At 42.6% G+C, this 19,551-nt stretch overlaps 1 protein-coding gene across 1 annotated transcript in view; it reads left to right on the top strand.

Annotated features, from left to right (window-relative positions):
• Positions 1-19,551, top strand: part of LOC148047315 (uncharacterized) — a 94,317-nt gene that overhangs the window by 53,478 nt on the left and 21,288 nt on the right. The window contains exons 2-3 of the mRNA XM_087711447.1: positions 6,903-7,032; positions 8,089-9,934. Coding sequence (XP_087567573.1) covers positions 6,903-7,032; positions 8,089-9,934 — 1,976 coding nt within the window. The remainder of the gene's footprint in view (positions 1-6,902; positions 7,033-8,088; positions 9,935-19,551) is intronic.

Genomic DNA, 19,551 nt, shown 5'->3' with positions numbered 1-19,551 from the left:
AGCTCTACCTTATAAAGGGTCATCCGCATCCCTCCCTTTCAAGAGGGAGCGGGTTATTCTAAACAAGGCGGCTGGGCGCGATTCAGCAGATGCAATAAGGGTGGCAAAATGCGCATGTTTCGCCGCCCATATTGCCATGAGATAGGCTCTGATAAAGGCTCTCATCAGTGCTCGGTCTGACTCAGATTTACTGGCCCTCCAGCGGTGCTCTAGGCGTCTCTTTTGGCGCTTCATCTCCCGGAGTTCCTCAGTGAACCAAGGAGCCCTCCTGGATCCGCTGCCTCGGAGAGGTCGCAAAGGCGCAATCCGATTTAGAGCCCCCACTGCCGCTGTATCCAGGCAGCGACTAAGGACTCCACTGGATTGTGGATGAGAGTGTCAGGTATTTCTCCAAGCGCCGTCTCAAATCCCATAGGGTCCATCAGGCGCCTGGGGCGGAACCACCTAATCGATTCCACCTCCCTACAGTCGGGGATTGGTTTCCGAAAGTCAAGCCTCAGTAGGAAGTCATCAGACCATGACAAGGGCAAGGTCTTAATGCCCTTCAACTCTAGATCACGTCTCCACTGCTCCGAGAGGAATACGAGGTCAAGTGTGTGACCCGCTGAATGAGTCGAACCCCGAATTGTGATATTGCTTCCGTCCATGATTCAGGCATCTTGGCCTTCCCTAAGACTTCATTAGACATTTCCACTCCTAGTTCTTCCAATATTATTTTATTATATTTGTATAACTCCACCGGTATTCCGTCTGGTCCTGTGGTTATATTATTTTTCTGGCTTTTCAGAACTAATTCCATTTTAGCTAACGATATTGGCCTGTTTAGCATCTCCCTTTGTTCTTTTGAGATGGGGGTTATCTTTTCTGTGTTTATTGTTTTATTTTAGTTTCCTCCATACTATCTTGCGCATATAGTTTTGCGACGTATTTATGAATGATATGCTTCTTTTCTTCCGCTTTATATTGAATTTTTCTCTCATCATCTTTTAGTTGGTATCTCATCCTTTTTTCTCTTTCATTCTTCAATCTGTATGCCGACCATCATCCAGGTTTGTTGGCTTGTTCAAAGTAATTTTATTTGGCTGCTTTAATTTTCTGTGCTAATTTCTTTTGAGTTATTAAGTTGATCTTATGTTTTATCATCTCTTTTCTTTTTTAATTTTATTCTTTGGGTCTTTCTGTAATTCAGCTTCGGCTTCCTTAAGTTCTTTCTGCATACATTCTTGTTGCACTTTTTGTTTTCTAATTTTTCTTGCAATGTAGGCGATCGTGAGGCCTCTTGTGTATGCTTTCATAGTGTCCCAGAAATTTTGAATTCTTTTTTATTTATTCTAAAAAAAGTTTTAATTCTTTCTCCAGCATTTGAGTGTATTCTATTTCATTTACAATATTTGAGTTCATCATCCATCTTTTTTTTCTTTTTTGGCCTTTCCATCTTAATTTTATTGGGTTATGATCTGCCCATTCATTTGCTTCAATTTCAATTTCCTCTAATTGATTACATACACCAGATGATATAGAGGCCATGTCAATTCTTGATAAGGACTGGTGTGGGTTCGAATAAAAGGTATATTGCTTTCTTGTTTTGTGCCTTTCTCTCCAAATATCATGTAGTTTATATTCCAATGCCATCTCAAAAAAAGGTTTAGGTAACGTATTATTATTTTATTATTATTATTGGTTTCATAGTCCATTTTTTAATCCACTATTGCATTATAATCACCAATTAAGCAAATATTTTCATATTCTAATTCATTTATTTTGTTGTGTAGCTTCCTATAGAATTCCTCTTGCTTCTGATTTGGTGCATATATCACTATTAATAATACCGGTTTTTCTGTTGTGTCTAATTCAATCATTAAAATCCTGCCTTCTTCATCAGAGTAGACTGGCTTTGGAGTTTATTTTTTCCTTTATATAAGTTGCTATTCCTCTTTTTTTTAATCTGCCAGTGCTGTGTATAATTTCCCTAATTTTCTGTTTTCCAGTAAATTAATATGTTCCCTTTTAATGTGCACTTCCTGCATACAGGTTGTATCTACCTTCAGTTTCCTCAGTTTGTTAAACATCTGCGCTCTTTTTTTGTGTGTGCATTCAGTTTTATTTTATATTTAGAATAGAATATAGAATATTTATTATTATATTTTATATTTTTTTTCCTTGCCAAGAGACCAATATCCCTTCTGGTACCAACCTTTTGTACATTATTCTGTTTTTATTTAACTGATTAGTTAAGAATTGGTACTGTCTACATTGTTCCCGGACTCTTCGTGGAATCTGTTTAAGAGTAATCAGCTCTTTCCCCTTGAATGTTATTGTCCCTTCTCTGTTTCTTTTGTATACTTTGTCTCTAGTTGGTTTTTTTGGCAAATCTTATATGCACTTCTCTCGGTAGCCTATGTCTTCTGGCATAATTAGTATGCACACAGTAAGCCTCATCAATATCTCCTCTCAACTCTTGTTCCTTTCTCTGTAAAATTTCAGCAAAGATTTCGATCATTTTTCCTTTCAGGTCTTCCTCTTTTTCTTCCGCTATGTTTTGGAATCTTAGATAAAATGAAGCTCTTTAGTTCTCAAATCGGATTATTGATAACTCTAATTCTTTATTGACTCATATATTTCCACTCCATTTTTTCCATCTTCTGATCTGTTTGTTTTATTTTTGTTTCGATGTTCTGGATTTTCTGTATTCTTTCAATTTTGTCATTCATGTTTTTGATATTTCCTTTCAATTCTCCCATATTGTTTTTAATTTCTTCATGGTTCCTCCTTGTCTCTTCGTGATTTGTAGCCATCGCTTCTTGAGTTTTCATCAACGTCTCTTGTATTATCTGGAGCATCAATTGCATACTCTGCATTGTTTGTGCTGGTCCCTGCCACTGTTTCGCCCTTCTCCAGCCCCAATCTTTGATTTGAGGGTCAGGATATTGCTGAAGCAGGATTGGATGCTGTTTTTTCCCTGACTTCTCTAAGTTAGTATTAATTGCCATTTTTATCCCTCTATTTATCCTCCCCCATAGTTGCATATAGATTCTATTTTACTTCTACCTTATCAGCAATATCAGCAACCTCAGTAATTATATATCTCAATATTTAACACTAGTTAACTTTCCTTAATATCACATTTCAATATCTAAACATTGCTGTATATTATTCTATCCTATTTTTGATCCTTAATTATTATATATCACAGAGTTATATATAACACTATAATCTTATACAAATAAATGTCTCTGGGTTATGTCAGTTATACAGGTATTCAATTCTAATAATTGGTTTCTCTATCTATCTTTCTTTCTTTCTTTCTTTCTTTCTTTCTTTCTTTCTTTCTTTCTTTCTTTCTTTCTTTCTTTCTTTCTTTAGTCCAGCTTGTGTCACAGTTGCTTCTTTTGTATCAGTCTTCTCTGTTCAAATTTATAATCCACTATGTGTCACCCTCTCTTCAGTATCACTGTCCGTTCAGTCAATCACAGTCAATAATCACAGCAGGCCCAGGGGCAAAGACAAAACAGAGGGGGGTAGGTTAAAGAGCCCTGCATCCATTCCAAAACAATTCTCCGATCCAGTTCTAGCTCCCGAGAAGAGTAAATACTGTATATTTGTAAAGTGTCCCCTCCAAAAAAAAAAAAAAGAACACTTGTTCCTTTTGTTACCTGAATTTATTGTTCCTGACTGAAGCTCTGTTCAAGGTTCAGCTTTTCTTTGGAAAGACAGAGTAGAAAGAAGAGGAGAAAAAACAATCAACAACCAGCCTGACTGTTATACAATCCTTTGTATGCTTTCCAGGTTTTCTCAGCAGCCAATATATCCTGCTTCTGTTGTCAATGCCGCTTCTGTTGTCGATGCCGGCTTTTGGTTCTTTCTCCTCCTCCTATCCGGTTTCTCACTGCGGCCACTTCTGTTCTATTATTCACGCTGTCACTTTCAACTCACTAGCTCACCTCTCTCTACTTTTTCGGCAAAGATCTGGACTTCAAAAACAGTCTGTGTCACAAAGCTTTTTCCTTTCCAGGTCACCCTCTCTGCCAATTTCGGGTTGTCCTCCTTTTCTTTGGGTTGTCAATGATAACAGATGTCTCAATTTCAATTGCTTTCTCTATTTGCTTCCTTCTTATGCGGTCGCCATCGCTCCGGTCCTATCTAAGTGGCAGGATAGATCCTCGTCCATTTAGTGGGTTTCTCCTACCCACTGGGGGGAAGCCTCCATGGATTCCATCCTGTTGGATAATTTCCAACCTGTCTCCAAGCTCCCCATTTGGGGGAAGGTTGTTGAGAAGGTAGTTGCAGACAGCTGCAGAGGTTTCTGGATTAAATGGATTATGTAGACCCCTACCAGTCAGGATTCAGGCCTGGATTTGGGTTAGAAATGGCATGGGTCGTGCTTTTGGATGATCTCTGGAGAGAGCGGGGTGGAGGTACTGCATTCATCCTTACTCTACTTGACCTCTTGGCAGCTTTCGATACCTTCAACCATGGTATTCTCTTGGGACGGCTTCGTAGGATGGGAGTGGGAGAGCTTGTAATATCCTGGCTCATTTCCTTTCTCTCCGGCCACTCTCAGATAGTGCTGATAGGAGGGGAGGGATCCAATCATCTCAATACTCAGTACTCTCACTGCTCCTGTTCAAGATTTATATGAAGGTGGTGGGTGAGATCATCTACCAGCACGGACTAAGATATCACCAATATGCTGATGATATGCAGTTGTATATCTCGGCCCGTGGTGGGTTAAGCGATGCTATGTCCTCCCTCTCGCAGAACCGGGAGGCTGTGAGGGGCTGGATGAGGAGCAACAGGTTGAAACTAAACCCAGGCAAGACCGAGTGGCTCTGAGCGTGGGGTTCGTTGGCCAAGGGAGAATTGGTCTTGAATGGAGTGGCAGTACTCCAAACAGACCCCGTGCGCAATTTGGGGGTTCTCTTGGACTCACACCTCCTGCTTGAAGAGCAGCTGGCAGTTGTGACCAGGAGGGACTTTGCGCAACTATGGATTGTGCACCAGTTAAGCCCCTTTTGGCCCGACATTCCCTACTCATAGTCACTCATGCCCTAATCACTTCACATCTTGACTATTACAACATGTTCTACATGAGGCTGCTCCTGAAGAGCATCTGGAAAACCCAATTGGTGCAAAATGCAGCAGCTCACATGGTTTTGTGCAAACTCCGGTGTGCATATGTATCACCTCTCCTGCAGCAGCTGCATTGGCTACCAATTTGCTTCCAGTGCAATTTAAGGTTCTGGTTGTCACCTTTAAAGCCACCTTCATGGCTTGGGATCAGGTTATCTGAGATCATCTCTTACTGGTTACATCTGTCCGACCCACCAGAGTGTGGATGCAGGGAATGTTCCATTTCTCATCCCCTACACAGATACACCTGTTAAGACCCAGAAAAAGGGCCTTCTCCGCGGTAGCTCCCTCTCTCTCTCCCCCTCTTCCCCGGAGATTAGACTGGCCCGCACTCTAGCACTTTTCTGGACAGCGTTGAAGACCTAGTTCTGCCAGCAGGCCTGGGGAACTCAGAGCGGGATAGAGCCTATTAAATGTCTCCTGTAAGGTGCTGTGTCACTGGGACAGGAAGTGGGGTGATATTATTTTAATGTATTATATAATTCTCCTTTTATTACTTTTATTGCTTTAATATGGGTTTTATATTTTGTAAGCTGCCTTCGGGTCACCATCTGTGAATAGGCAGTATATAAATTGCTTAAAATAAATAAAATAAATATTTTTTTAATTATTTCTTTTGATATTACTTATACCTTACAGAGAAACAAAGAATGAAATTTTCTGGTTTTTACGATGGTGATCAAGCAGCGGTAGAACCTCTAAACCAAGTAAGAAAGCTAAAAGTTATTAGATTTGTATTCTCATCAGAACTGGGTATGTCTAGTTTAATGAAAAGAAGGACTAGGGGAGACATGATAGCAGTGTTCCAATATCTCAGGGGTTGACACAAAGAAGAGGGAGTCAAGCTATTCTCCAAGGCACTTGAGGGTAGAACAAGAAGCAATGGGTGGAAACTAATCAAGGAGAGAAGCAACTTAGATCTGAGGAGAAATTTCCTGACAGAACAATTAATCAGTGGGACAGCTTGCCTCCAGAAGTTGTGAATGCCCCAACACTGGAAGTCTTTAAGAAGATATTGGATAGCCATTTGTCTGAAATGGCATAGGGTTTCCTGCCTAGGCAGGGGGTTGGACTAGAAGATCTCCAAGGTCCCTTCCAACTCTGCTATTGTATTGTATTGAATGGTTCTTTATTCAGTTTCCACCCATTATTCCTTGCCTGGCCTTTAGATGTTTTGGAAAATAGCTTGACCCTCTCCTCCCTATGGCAGCCCCTCCAATATTGGAACACTGCTCTCTTGTGTCCCCTGGTCCTTCTCTTCATTAGACTAGCCATGCTCAGTTCCTGCAACCGTTCTTCATATGTTTTAGTCTCCAGTCCCCTAATCATCTTGGTTGTTCTTCTCAGCACTCATTCTAGTCTCAAGATCTTTTTTACATCATGGCAACAAATACTGGATGCAATGTTCCTATGAGTGGTTTTACCGAGGCATTATAAAGTGGTACTAACACTTCATGTGATCTTGATCTTCTCTCCCTCTTAATGAAGCATATGATTGAGGTTTTCTTGGCAACTGTAGCACACTGCTGGCTCACATTTAAGCGATTGTCCACTAGTTCCATGTTCTCACCAGTGAATTTCATTTTGTTAGAAGGTGCCAAACTTTCGATACTTCTATATCTCTAGCCAAACTTGTGGACTGCTGGTATTCCTGTCAATTTGGTCTTGACTGCAAATTTGAGGAGTTCCCCTTCTATCCCCTTGTTTGAACAATTGATTAAGATGAACAGACCTTGTGAATCTTTCTGCTCTGTTCTTTTTTCCATGTTCAGGAGAGTCTGGTGTCCTTCGAGGAGGTGGCTGTGTATTTCTCTGAGGAGGAATGGTCTCAGCTGGATCCTGACCAGAAAGCGCTCTATTTGGAGGTCATGCTTGAAAACTATAGGAATGTGGCCTCTCTGGGTAAGCGTTTTCTAGTTCCCAGTGAGAGTTCAAGGTGACAGATTACAGTTACTTTTTATTTAAAAATCACTAATGTCTACTGCAAAGGAAAAAGAAAGTATCTGGCCTTCTGGTATTCCAAGGAAGGAAAGCGTCAGTGTCTCATTGCTTAGATGCTTTTGGGCCGTTTCTTATCTGTATTGTTCCATTTCTCTTTGAACTTATCTGTGGAGGCTGAGAAGAATGAGGTGTGCTTTTATGTATCCTCTGGAGCTCATGTGAGAAGAATGATTTGTCATTTGATATTTGAAACCTCCCCAAATTGTATCAGAACAGAACTTTCACTTTCAGGCCATGGAAGAGCATTCTCCCAACCCAATTAGTGAGTGATATGTGACATCAATAGTGGGAAACCTGGCACTACTGATCTTGCACTATAGTACTTTAGGCCTCTGTTGTCTGCTAACCAAGGCCTCCACGAGATCCAGGGCAAACAAAGGTAAGGCCTCTTTGTTTTCAAAGACTTTTGCCCTGGATCTTGTGCACTCCTCAGTTTGCAGTCTCAGCACAAAGAGCATTTATAAGCCAATGTGAGGTTTCAAGCAAGGGACTTCGCTCCAAAGTTTCTTTGTTGGGATCAAAGAATGGGTCAAGAGGGAGATCTGCCTGCCAGACGGACACTGTGGAGCAGCTGCTCCAAGGTACACAAGGGAAGAAGGACCTTTTTTCAAAATTGTTTCAGTTCTCACTGGTCTCTGCTGAAATTAACCCACCCCGATTAATCTTAAGTTTTCTCCTTATTCCTCCTGGGATGTTTCCCCTCAGTATTCCTTAACTCAAAACAGATTTTGATTGAGGTTTGTAGATATAAAGAAATATATGTTTTCTAGATATTTTCAAAGCTTTCAGGACTCAGGAATATAGAAATCATCATGTCTATATCAGACCACTGTAAGCATGCAAACATAAAACATAATGGAATTTCAGAAAAATTCAGAAAGAAATTCTTTTTACTTTGTACAGTTTGATCTTTTCCCCCAACTTTGTTATTATTTTCATTTCTCTTTTGTTTTGAAGGTTATAATGGGCAGGAGAATCAAGATTCCTGTAAACTGTTCCAAGTGATCAATGCTAAAGATGGAATGGAGAAGTTTGGAATTCGAATGAAACTAGAAACCCATGGCAGAAACCAGTCAAATGATTGGAATCAGAAAAGCTCATCTTCCACCAATGCGCCAATGCTTCTTACCCAACAGGAGAAAATAAGAAAAAAAAATATTGGGAAAAGTGTGAAGCAAATAAAATCTAAATTACAAGTAAGAGAACACTATTTAAGCCAAAACAAAGAAGATGCTATAAGAAGACACAACAGACAAAATTACCAAAGGACATTAATTCCTTCTCTTGAAAATAAGTTTCTTACATCTCAACAAGAGATTGACACAAAAGAGAAGCCTTATAAATGTTTGGAATGTGGAACATTTTTTAGAAAAAGGAGGCAACTTACTTCTCAGGAAAGGAATCACACTGGGGAGACGCTACACAAATGCAGAGAGTGTGGAAACAGGTTCAGAAGATGTAGTAATTTTATTTCCCATAAAAGGATGCAGTCAGGGGAGAAGCCATATAAATGCATGGTGTGTGGAAAGACCTTTGCTCGAAGAGGAAATCTTATTTCCCATAAGATGACCCACACAGGGGAGAAGCCATATAAATGCATGGAGTGTGGGAAGACCTTTGTTCATAAGAGTGACCTAAGAATACACAAAAGAATCCACACAAGAGCAAAGACATTTAAATGCATGGAGTGTGGAAAGACCTTTGCTCGAAGAGGTAATCTTATTTCCCATAAGATGATCCACACAGGGGAGAAGCCGTATAAATGTATGGAGTATGGAAAGACCTTTGCTTATAGTAATGGATTTACTATCCACAAAATGATCCATGCAGGGGAAAAGCCATTTAAATGCATGGAGTGTGGAATGACCTTTGCTCAAAGAGGTAATCTTATTTCCCACAAAATAATCCACACAGAGGAGAAGCCGTATAAATGCATGGAGTGTGGGAAGAACTTTGCTCGAAGTAGTTCTCTTATTTCCCATAAGAGGATCCACACAGGGGAGAAGCCGTATAAATGCATGGAGTGTGGGAAAACCTTTGCTCGAACAGGAAATCTTATTTCCCACAGAATAATCCACACAGGGATGAAGCCGTATAAATGCATGGAGTGTGGGAAAACCTTTGCTCGAAGAGGTAATCTGATCTCCCATAAGATGATCCACAAAGGGGAGAAGCCATTTAAATGCATGGAGTGTGGAAAGACCTTTGCTCAAAGAGGTTATCTTATTCGCCATATGATGATCCATACAGAGGAGAAGGTGTATAAATGCATGGAGTGTGGGAAAACCTTTGCTCGAAGAGGTAATCTGATCTCCCATAAGATGATCCACGAAGGGGAGAAGCCATTTAAATGCATGGAGTGTGGAAAGACCTTTGCTCAAAGAGGTTATCTTATTCGCCATATGATGATCCACACAGGGGAGAAGCCATATAAATGCATGGAGTGTGGGAAAACCTTTGCTCAATCTGGTAATTTTATTTCCCATAAGACAATACATACCGGGGAGAAGCCATTTAAATGCATAGAGTGTGGAAAAACCTTTGCTTATAGTAGTGTGCTTACTATCCACAAAAGGCGCCACACAGGGGATAAACCTTTTAAATGCATGGAGTGTGGAAAGAACTTTGTTCAAAAAGGTCATCTTATTTTACATAAGATGATCCACACAGGGGAGAAGCCATATAAATGCATGGAGTGTGGAAAGAGCTTTGCTAGAAAATATCATCTTAATTGCCATAAGATGAGCCACACAGGCGAGAAACCATATAAATGCATGGAGTGTGGAAAGACATTTGCTCGAAAGTATGGTCTTACTTGCCATAAAAAAAGCCGCACAAGAGAGAAACCATATAAATGCAGGAAATGTGGAGAGAGCTTTGCTCATAATTGTAATTTTACTTCTCATAAAAGGATTCACACTCAGGAGAAACTACATAGCAGTGATGGCTAACCTTTTTGCCATGGCATGCCAAAAGAGTGGGGATTGTGCATACTCACACCCATAGCTCTGTGCCCTCTCCCCATGCATGCACATGCAACCCCCGCCCTCCTTTTACTTTTGGCACGCAATGGCACAGACATGTTTTTCTCCCTCCCTCCTGAGGCTTTCTAGGAGCCTGGGGAGAATGAAAACGGAAATTAGCGAACGGATTTCCAGGTTGCTGGTTGGGCCGTTTTTCTCCAGTGCACTGGAGCTGATACAGCAACACCTCGCATGCCCTTAGAAATGGCTCTACGTGCCACACTGTGGATGTGTGCCGTAGGTTTGCCATCACCACTATATAGCAACAGCAATTCCACTTAGACTCATATACCGCTCCACAATGCTTTACAGCACTCTCTGAGCAGTTTACAAAGTCAGAATATGCTCCCCAGCAATCTAGGTCCTCATTTTACCCAACTCAGAAGGATGAAAGTTGAATCAACCATGACCCTGTCAGAACCAAACTCCTGGCTGTGGGTAATTAGCTGATAGTACTGATTTCTAACTACTGACCCACCACACCTCTATAGATTTTTATCTGTATGCATGTTGTGCCTTTTGGATCCAAATGAGACAAGGCTGAATCCAACAAAATGAAATTTAATGTGGAGAATAGTAAGATTTTACACTGTTCAGGAAAAACATTACCTAAAACCTGGCTCAAAAATAGTAACTGAATGGGTCCTTGGAGTGTGAATGGATAACAAGCATGAATCACCTGTGTGTTACAGCAGACAAGAAAGCGAATAAAATCCTTGGTTGTATAAACAGAAGAATAGCATAGCAGTGTTCCAGTATTTGAGGGGCTGCCAGAGAGAGGAGAGGGTCAAGCTATTTTCAAAGGCACCTGAAGGCCAGGCAAGGAATAATGGATGGAAACTGATCAAGGAGAGATGCAACCTAGAAAGAACGTTGGTCTTACCTGAACATGTCTTTTAAGAGGAAGGGAGGGAGTGGTCACCTGTGGGTATTTTCAAAGTCCAAAGACTGAGAGCAAAGACTTAAATACTGGTGTATTCCAATCCTGGCCCAGTTTCCTCGAAGTCGAACGGTAGAACTGAAACAACAACAACAACAACAACAACAACCCCCCGGGACCACCTGGGCCCTCCCCTTGGCCCCAATGGAACAACACCCAGGGCGGGTCATGACCACTCCCCTCCCTTCCTCTTAAAAGACACGTTCAGGTAAGACCAACGTTCTTTTTCCAGAGGAAGGGAGGGAGTGGTCACCTGTGGGACATACCCAAGCTATAGTCCCAGGGAGGGAGAACAAGAAAACCACTAGGACCCAAGGGGAGCATCAGCCGCCACCCTCTGCAAGACCCTCTGACCAAAGGACGCGTCCGCAGACGCGAAGGCATCCAGACGATAATGTCGGATGAAAGGCGCCGGAGAAGCCCAAGTGACCGCACAACAAATGTCCTCAAACAGGGCCCTCGTGGCCCACGCCGCTGTGGTTGCGGCACTTCTAGTAGAATGGGCCGTGATGCTCGACGGAGCCAGCCGACCAGAAGCCCCGTAAGCCTCCGCAATGGCCTGACGCAGCCAACGGCCGATGGTGGCCGAGGACACCCTAGAACCCAACGTTCCCGGCTGGAACAAAACAAATAAGGCCTCCGACCTACGAACCCCCTTGGTCCGCCGGAGGTAGATCCGCAGAGCGGATCGTCCAACCGATGCCAGAGCCTCTCCCTATCATTGGACGGGCCCGGGCAAAAGTCATTTGTTTCACTATCACTATTCTTCCTTCATTTTAAGAGATATACTAGATATTGGGTTCATTTATATTGTAACAATTCATTTCATCATCTTAAATCTATCCAATAATAATATAACATTACGTTACATTCTGTATCATTCTATTATTCTTGTATTGATAACATTCTCTAATGTCTTTCGTTTTCATGTTTTTTTAATCTAACCACTGATAAAGTAAATCCCATATCTTATAAAATTGTTTATCTTCTTTTTCTCTAATTTTCAAATGTCAATTTACTCATTTCAGCACATTCCATTACCTTGTGAATAACTTCCTCCAGCATTGGTATTTTCTCATTTTTCCAATTTTTAGCAAATACAATTCTAGCTACTGTTAACACATTAACAATCAAATATTTCAATTCTCTATTGTATGTTTCCGGTATAATTCCCAATAAAAAGATCTCTGGTTTAAAGTCTATATGTTTTTGCATCATTTTTTCCAACCAAGTGTGAATCTTAGTCCAATATCTTTTAGCTTCTATACAAGTCCACCACATATGGTAATATGAACCTGGAATCTGATGACATTTCCAACACTTTTCGGATGTATTCTTGAACATTTTTGCTATTCTTGTCGGGGATAAGTGCCACCTGTAAAACAACTTGAGCCGAGGTGGCGCAGTAGTTAGAGTGCTGTACTGCAGCCACTTCAGCTGACTGTTATCTGCAGTTCGGCGGTTCAAATCTCACCGGCTCAGGGTTGACTCAGCCTTCCATCCTTCCAAGGTGGGTAAAATGAGGACCCAGACTGGGGGGGGGGCAATATGCTGACTCTGTAAACTGCTTAGAGAGGGCTGAAAGCCCTATGAAGCGGTATATAAGTCTAACTGCTATTGCTATTGCTATTGCTAACTTATACAAATTTTCTTTATATGCTGTTGACATTATCATGTCAACCAGGAGGAATGGTCTCTCGGCTGGATCCTGACCAGAAAGCGCTGCATTTCGAAGTCATGCTTGAAAACCATAGGAATGTGGTCTCTCTGGGTAAGAGTTTCCAGTCCCCAATCAGAGTGTTCAAGAAGACAGATTATAGTTAATTTTGTAATTAAAAAATTACTAATCACATATCATCTCCTGGAGAGGAAAAGGAAAGTATTTGGCCTTCTGGTACTCCAAGGAAGGAAAGATGCTTTTGGGCCATTTCTTATCTGCATTCTTCCATTTCTCTTTGAACTTATCTGTAGAGGCTGAGAAGAATGAGGTGTGCTTTTATTTGCCCTCTGGAGGTCATGTGAGAAGAATGTGTTATCATTTGTCATTTGAAACCTCCCCAAATTGTAGGAGAATCAAACTTTCATCCTCAGACCATGGAAGAGCATTCTCCCAATCCAATTAAAAAAAACGGCCTCATGAAGTGTGACTCCGAGCATCTTAGGGTAAAGGTGATCCCCGAGTTATGACAGTTCACTAAGCGACCATTCCAAGATACGACCTAGTCCTCTCCCACTCCCTACATCATTTAAGCATGTATCACCTGTGTGCAGGAGTAGGCAAAAAAAACAAATACAATCCTTGGTCGTAGAAATACAGGAATAGAATCAAAATCACATGAAGTATTAGTACCTCTTCATAAAACCTTAGTAAGACCACACTTGGAATACTGCATCTAGTTTGGATTATCACATTACAAAAAGGATGTTGAAACTTTGGAAAAAGTGCAATGAAGAGCATCTAGCTGATTAAAGGCCTGAAGACTAAAACAAGAACGGTTACAGGAACTGGGCATGGCTTGTCTAGTGAAGAGAAGAACCAGGGGAGAGAGATTAGCAGTGTTGCAATATTTGGGGGTTGCCACAGAGAGGAGGGGGGTCAAGCTATTTTCCAGGCACCTGAAGGCCAGACAAGGAACAATGGATGGAAACTGATCAATGAGAAATTCAATCTATCTGAATCTGACAGAACAATCAACTAATGGAACAGCTTGCGTTCCGTGGTTGTGGGAGCTTCATCACTGGTACCTTTCAAGAAGAGATTGGACTGCCATTTGTCAAAAATTGTATAATGTCTCTTGCTTGGGTGGGGGGTTGAACTAGATGATCTCCAAGTGCCTTCCACCTCGGTTAATCTAATTTATTTATTTTTTGCAAACCCCCAAGGGCAAAATAAGAAACAATGGATGGTAATTAATTGAGAGAAGCAACCTTGTAGTTTCTTATAGTGAGGATAATTAACTAGTGGAACAGTTTGCCTTCAGATAGCATGGGTGCTCCATCACTGGATATTTTTAAGAAGAGACTGGACAGTCGCATGTCTCAAATGATATAGGATCTCCTTGAGCTGGACTAGAAGAGCTCCAAGTTCCCTTCCAGTTCTATTCTGATTTTGATTTTGAATCCTCAATCTTTTCTTGTTCTCTTTTCCTAAATTGGAGGTTTTAAAACAAAGATGAGTATCAGTGGAGATTAAGGTTACCATTTGCCCTGAAAGTGATGTGTGGATGCCAATATTTAAGTGGTGCAGATTCCCTAATTATTCAAGTAACTCCTTCTGATGAGTATATCCACTAGAGCAGAGTTGCAGGCAGAAATGCAATTCCTATATCCCTTATATTGTTTCAGCTTTTCTTCCATTCTTACTATTGTCCCAGTCTGCTTTTCCATCCTGCATCACATTATGTAATGTAAATAATAACTGAGAAAGAAAACTATAAAAAGAACGGGATTATAGTGATGTACAATGGCAATAAATGATGGATCTGACTTTCTTCCCCCCCTCCCAAAATTAGGCTCACACCAGGGTATCAAAATGAAAAGCACTCCAGTGTGCTAACATTGCAAATGATCAGTCAAGAAGGAAAATCTTTGGAAAGCAGTGGGACCAAAATAAGATGATTAAGAACTACTTCAAAAATTGCTTCAGTCCTTCCTGATAAAACACAAAAATGCAAAGGGGACCTTTCTCTGGAATATCAAGATACCAAAAATAATCCGATCTGCCAATAAAGTCGAAATTGTGTAGCTTGCAGTTGAAATGAGGGGTCCTTGGTGCTCTCTGACTTGGTTGTAGACATTTCATTACCGAAACTAGGGAACATCATCAGTGCACCAACCAACCTCAGAGGTCACCAAGGACCCATCAATCCAATTCTTGTCTACTGTGTCAATTAAGATCTGGGTCAACTGGTATGAATGGGGAAGCACAGAACCTTTTTCAGTCAAAGTTATGATGTGATGGAATAATGACAGATATCAATGTAGAGGGTGTTGAAAAAGCTTCCAGGTGAACAATTTGTTTTTTTCATAGAAGGGCAGAATGAACAGAAAGAAGCTGAAACAAATGCATGGGCTAAAGATAGTTTTCAAGCATAAGGCCACATCTTTGTTTTTTTTAATGGTTTGCCATAACATTAAGGTAACTCAAAATTAAGTAACTATCAGTCATCACTTGCTAAACACGCATACAATTATCTGCATTGCATGATTAAAAATTGCTAACCCACTAAAGTGTGTGGATGGCCTTGGGATCATATTTCAGCTGCTGCTGATTTGAAGCTGGTTTTTTTTTTCAAATATGGATTAGTTTAGTTTATTGTCATTGCACATGGTACAATGAAATTAAATGCTGTCCTCAATGCACATTAAATTATAAAAATAAAAACACAAACATGCATCCTTTACGCTCTATTTAATTGAAATTGAAAACCCGATATTGCACAATACCGTAGAATTCACTATGGTTATTGCCCTGGGATAGAAGCTGTTTTCAGCCTCCTTGTCCTTCATTATCCTGTGCCGTCTACCAGATGGTAATACTTAAAAAATAAGGTGCCCAGGATGAGATGGATCTTTGAGAATGCTTTAAACTTTCTTAAGGCAGCGGGAGCTATAAAGCTCTTCCAAAGAGGGGAGAAGGCAACCAATGATCCTCTGGGCAATGATGCTGCCCCTCTGGAGTGCTGTCCTATCTGCCACTGTGCAATTGGCAAACCCTACACAGATGCAATAAGTTAGAATACTCTCTATGGTGCAGCGGTAGAAGGTCAAGGGTAGTTTTGCATTTAGTTGTTGTTTCCTGAGAAGTCTCAGGTAAGTATATTCTCTGCTGCGCCATTTTAACCAGTGCTGCAATGTGAGTGCCCCAGGTCAGGTCCTCTGTTAAGATAACACCCAGAAACTTAAAACTGCCCACTTGCTCCACTCGGTCTCCATTGATAAGCAAGGGCTGGATGTCTGATCTATTCCTTTTATAGTTAGCAATAGCAGTAGACTTAGCAATAGCAGTAGACTTATATACCGCTTCATAGGCCTTTCAGGCCTCTCTAAGCGGTTTACAGAGAGTCAGCATATTGCCCCCAACAATCTGGGTCCTCATTTTACCCACCTCGGAAGGATGGAAGGCTGAGTCAACCCTGAGCCGGTGAGATTTGAACCGCTGACCTGCTGATCTAGCAGTAGCCTGCAGTGCTGCTTTTAACCACTGCGCCACCTTGGCTCATTTAGTTAGTCCACTATAAACTCTTTGGTCTTATTTGTGCTAAGGATCAATTTACTGTCTCCACACCACAAAAGCAACCCTTCACGATAGGCAGACGGAATCCCCCCCCCCCCGGAGATTAGTCCCACCACAGTTGTATCATCTGCAAATTTAGTGATAGTATTACTAGCGTAAGTAGAAATGCAGTCATGCACATAAAGACTATAGAGTAAGGAACTTGACACGCAACCCTGAGGTGTACCGGTGTTAAGAATGAGGGCTGAAGAGATATGATTGCCTAATCTGACCCTCTTGAGAGCGGCCACACAGAAAATCCATAATCCAAAGGCAGATTGAATAGGAAAGCCCAGGATTCATAAATTTAGACACTAATCTATGTGCAATTATTGTGTTAAATGCAGAACTAAGATCTACAAAATTATTAAAGATTTGTGTGTCAAACTGGAGGAAAAAAGAAAGAGATACAGAAAGAAAAATGACTTAGGCTGCATTTTTTAAAATGGATTTTCAACCACTTTTCCATCCGTTTCAATTTTGTTTTGCTCACTGTACCTAACTTCGGTGTGTCACTGTCGACTCCAAATCTAGTCAAATGTTTTCATAGCAATGGAGCCTTCCGCTTTTCTTATTTTGTTTTTTCATTTCCTTTTCCTCGTTTCATTTATGGTTAAGGTGACCAGACGTCCCGCTTTCGGTGGGATAGTCATGCTTTTTAATAATTTTTCCCGCGTCCCGGGGCGTTTTAAAAAAGTCCCGATTTTTGTAGAAAGGGTGCCCCACCCCTTTTTTGGCTCCACCACGTGGCTTCCTCTTGCAAACATTTTCACTCATTTTTCCAGGTCTATCTTGTCTATAGATAGACTAGTGTCTGTGCTCTGGGAGAGCAGCCTGAGGGGCTGGAGGCTGCGTGGTGGCTGTGCACTGCCGAGAACTAGCAGGAGTCGCGGGGCGGGCTGACCGAGCGGCCTTGCATGCAGCTCACCTCACCGCTCGATGGAGGCTGCCTGGCTGCTTTCTCTCCACCCTCACCTTTTTCCTCGCCTTCCTCCTCGCTGAGATCTGGATGCCCGACATGCTTTCCTTTCCTCCGCGTTCGGCCCTTTTGCGCAGAGCCGCAAGATTATGAGCAATGTGGGGTTGCTATGGTAAGGCCGCCTGGTCCCAACTGGGAACTGCTGCTGCGGCCGCCGCAGGGACCCAGCGGCACCCAATCCCTGCAGCAGTGGCTGGCTCTGCTCCTGGCCGCGGGCCCCTGCCCTGCTGCATCCAGCGCGTCTTCAACAGCAAGCGGGTTGCCCACCCGGCTCGCTGCCGCTGCCCCTCCATGGCCAGGTCATCCCAAAAGTGCACGTCCCAGAGCTCCCCGCGCCTAGCTGCATGGCACACACGCGCGGGCATTCAAGGAATCTGGCGGTTTTTAAAAAAAAAAAAACAACGCCGGATTCCTTGAATGCTCGCACGTGTGCGCAACGCAGCTAGGCGGGGGGAGCTCCGCTTGGGATGACCCGGCTATGGAGGGGCAGCAGCAGCAAGCCGGGCAGGCAACCTGCTTGCTGATGAAGACACGCTGGACGCGGCAGGGGCCCGCAGCCGGGAGCAGAGCCAGTCACTGCTGCACTGCTGCAGGGATCGGGTGCTGCTGGGTCCCTGCGGCGGCAGCAGCAGTTCCCAGTTGGGACCAGGCGCCCTTAGCGTAGCAACCCTGCATTGCTTGTAATCTTGAGGCTCCATGCGAAAGGGCCAAACGCGAAGGAAAGGAAGGCGCGTCGGGCATCCAGATCGCAGCGAGGAGGAAGGGGAGGAAAAAGGTGAGGGTGGAGGGAAGGAGGCAGAAGCAGCCGCAGCAGCAACAACCATGCTGCCCGGGGTGGCCGTGTTTGGCACCAGCCTGACCGCCCGGGTCATCATCCCGCTTCTAAAGGATGAGGGCTTCGCGGTCAAGGCGCTCTGGGGCCGCACTCAGGAAGAGGCCCCTTCTACACCAGCCGGATAGACGAGGTCCTGCTGCACCAGGATGTGGATTTGGTCTGCATCAACTTGCCACCTCCCCTCACCAGGCAAATCACAGTGAAAACTCTGGGTGAGTCTCCGCGGAGAGCTTGGCGGGCAGCTGGCTGGACTTCTAAGAGGTGGGGGGGAGGAGGCAGTGGAAGAACCAGTAGCGAGTCATTCGATGGGAAAGTTGCCTCTTGGAAGGAATGACCCAGCTTGGCTCCCGCTTTGTCTCTCCTGCCTCTTCGCTTCTCCGTTCGGTCGTTGAAAGCGGGAGCCAAGCCGTGTCATTCCTTCCAAGAGGCAACTTTCCCATCAAATGACTCGCTGCCCTTGACCCTCTGCAGTCCCTCTCGTCTGGCCAAAATGCCAGCGAGAGTGTTGGGCTGAAGGAAGGAGGGATACACACACTAGCGTTCTCCCCCTCCCTCCCTCCCTCCCTCTCTCTCAAATGGCAAATCCGAGCAGCCGCTGCTGGGAGCCTGTCCCATGCCTTCTCCCAACCCCCGCACCCCTTCTCTCACTACTTTCTGCCTTGTGATTGCTGTCTCCAGGCTGGCTCTCTTCCCCTATTATCGTGGAAGGCGTCTCATTGTGGGAGGGGGGGGCAGGCCTTTCTCCATTCAACAGATCCAATATACAGAGTTTTATTTTTTGGCCCTAAAAATATTGTCACTGAGGATGAAAGAAATTTCTTCATCATTGCTATTGGCCTCAAGTAGCAAATAATTAAACATGGTTTTTAGTGTACTTAGTTAGCCATCTGCTTTTTAACATTACATGGTATCAGTTTCAAGAATGCATGCATTCCTGAAAACTTGTAACAAACTTGTTGAAGGGCCTATGAAATATTTTCTAGTTTAATGTAGAATAAGTATTCTTAATAAAAGAAAAAGTCATTTTTATTTAATCAATTGCATTCCTTTTTATAATGACATTAATTAACTAAACTGGAAATAAATCTATGTTTTGCTAGAGTTTTAAAATTGAAAAACCTTACTATTATTTTAATCAGAGTTTTGCTAAGTGAAATTATATAATGGTTCTTCATGTCTCTGTAATTTTCTAAATTTCATCCAGAAGTACCACAGAATCTGGCATTTTCAGCAAAATGATGCTGATGCTAATAAAACATCCTGGTTTTTGGTGAAAGGATGGAAAGAGGAAGGAAGGAGGAAGAGAGATCTAAAGAGCAGAAAGACAGAAGGTAGATAGGCAAAAGGAAGGAAGGAAGAAAGGAGAAA

Source organism: Thamnophis sirtalis, unplaced genomic scaffold (genome assembly GCF_051295495.1).
Source record: "Thamnophis sirtalis isolate CommonGarterSnake01/CBP01778 unplaced genomic scaffold, rThaSir2_p1.2 scaffold_3, whole genome shotgun sequence".
Classification (NCBI taxonomy): domain Eukaryota; kingdom Metazoa; phylum Chordata; class Lepidosauria; order Squamata; family Natricidae; genus Thamnophis; species Thamnophis sirtalis.
The sequence above is the reverse complement of the archived record's forward strand: the minus strand, read 5'-3'. Positions and strand labels throughout refer to the sequence as shown.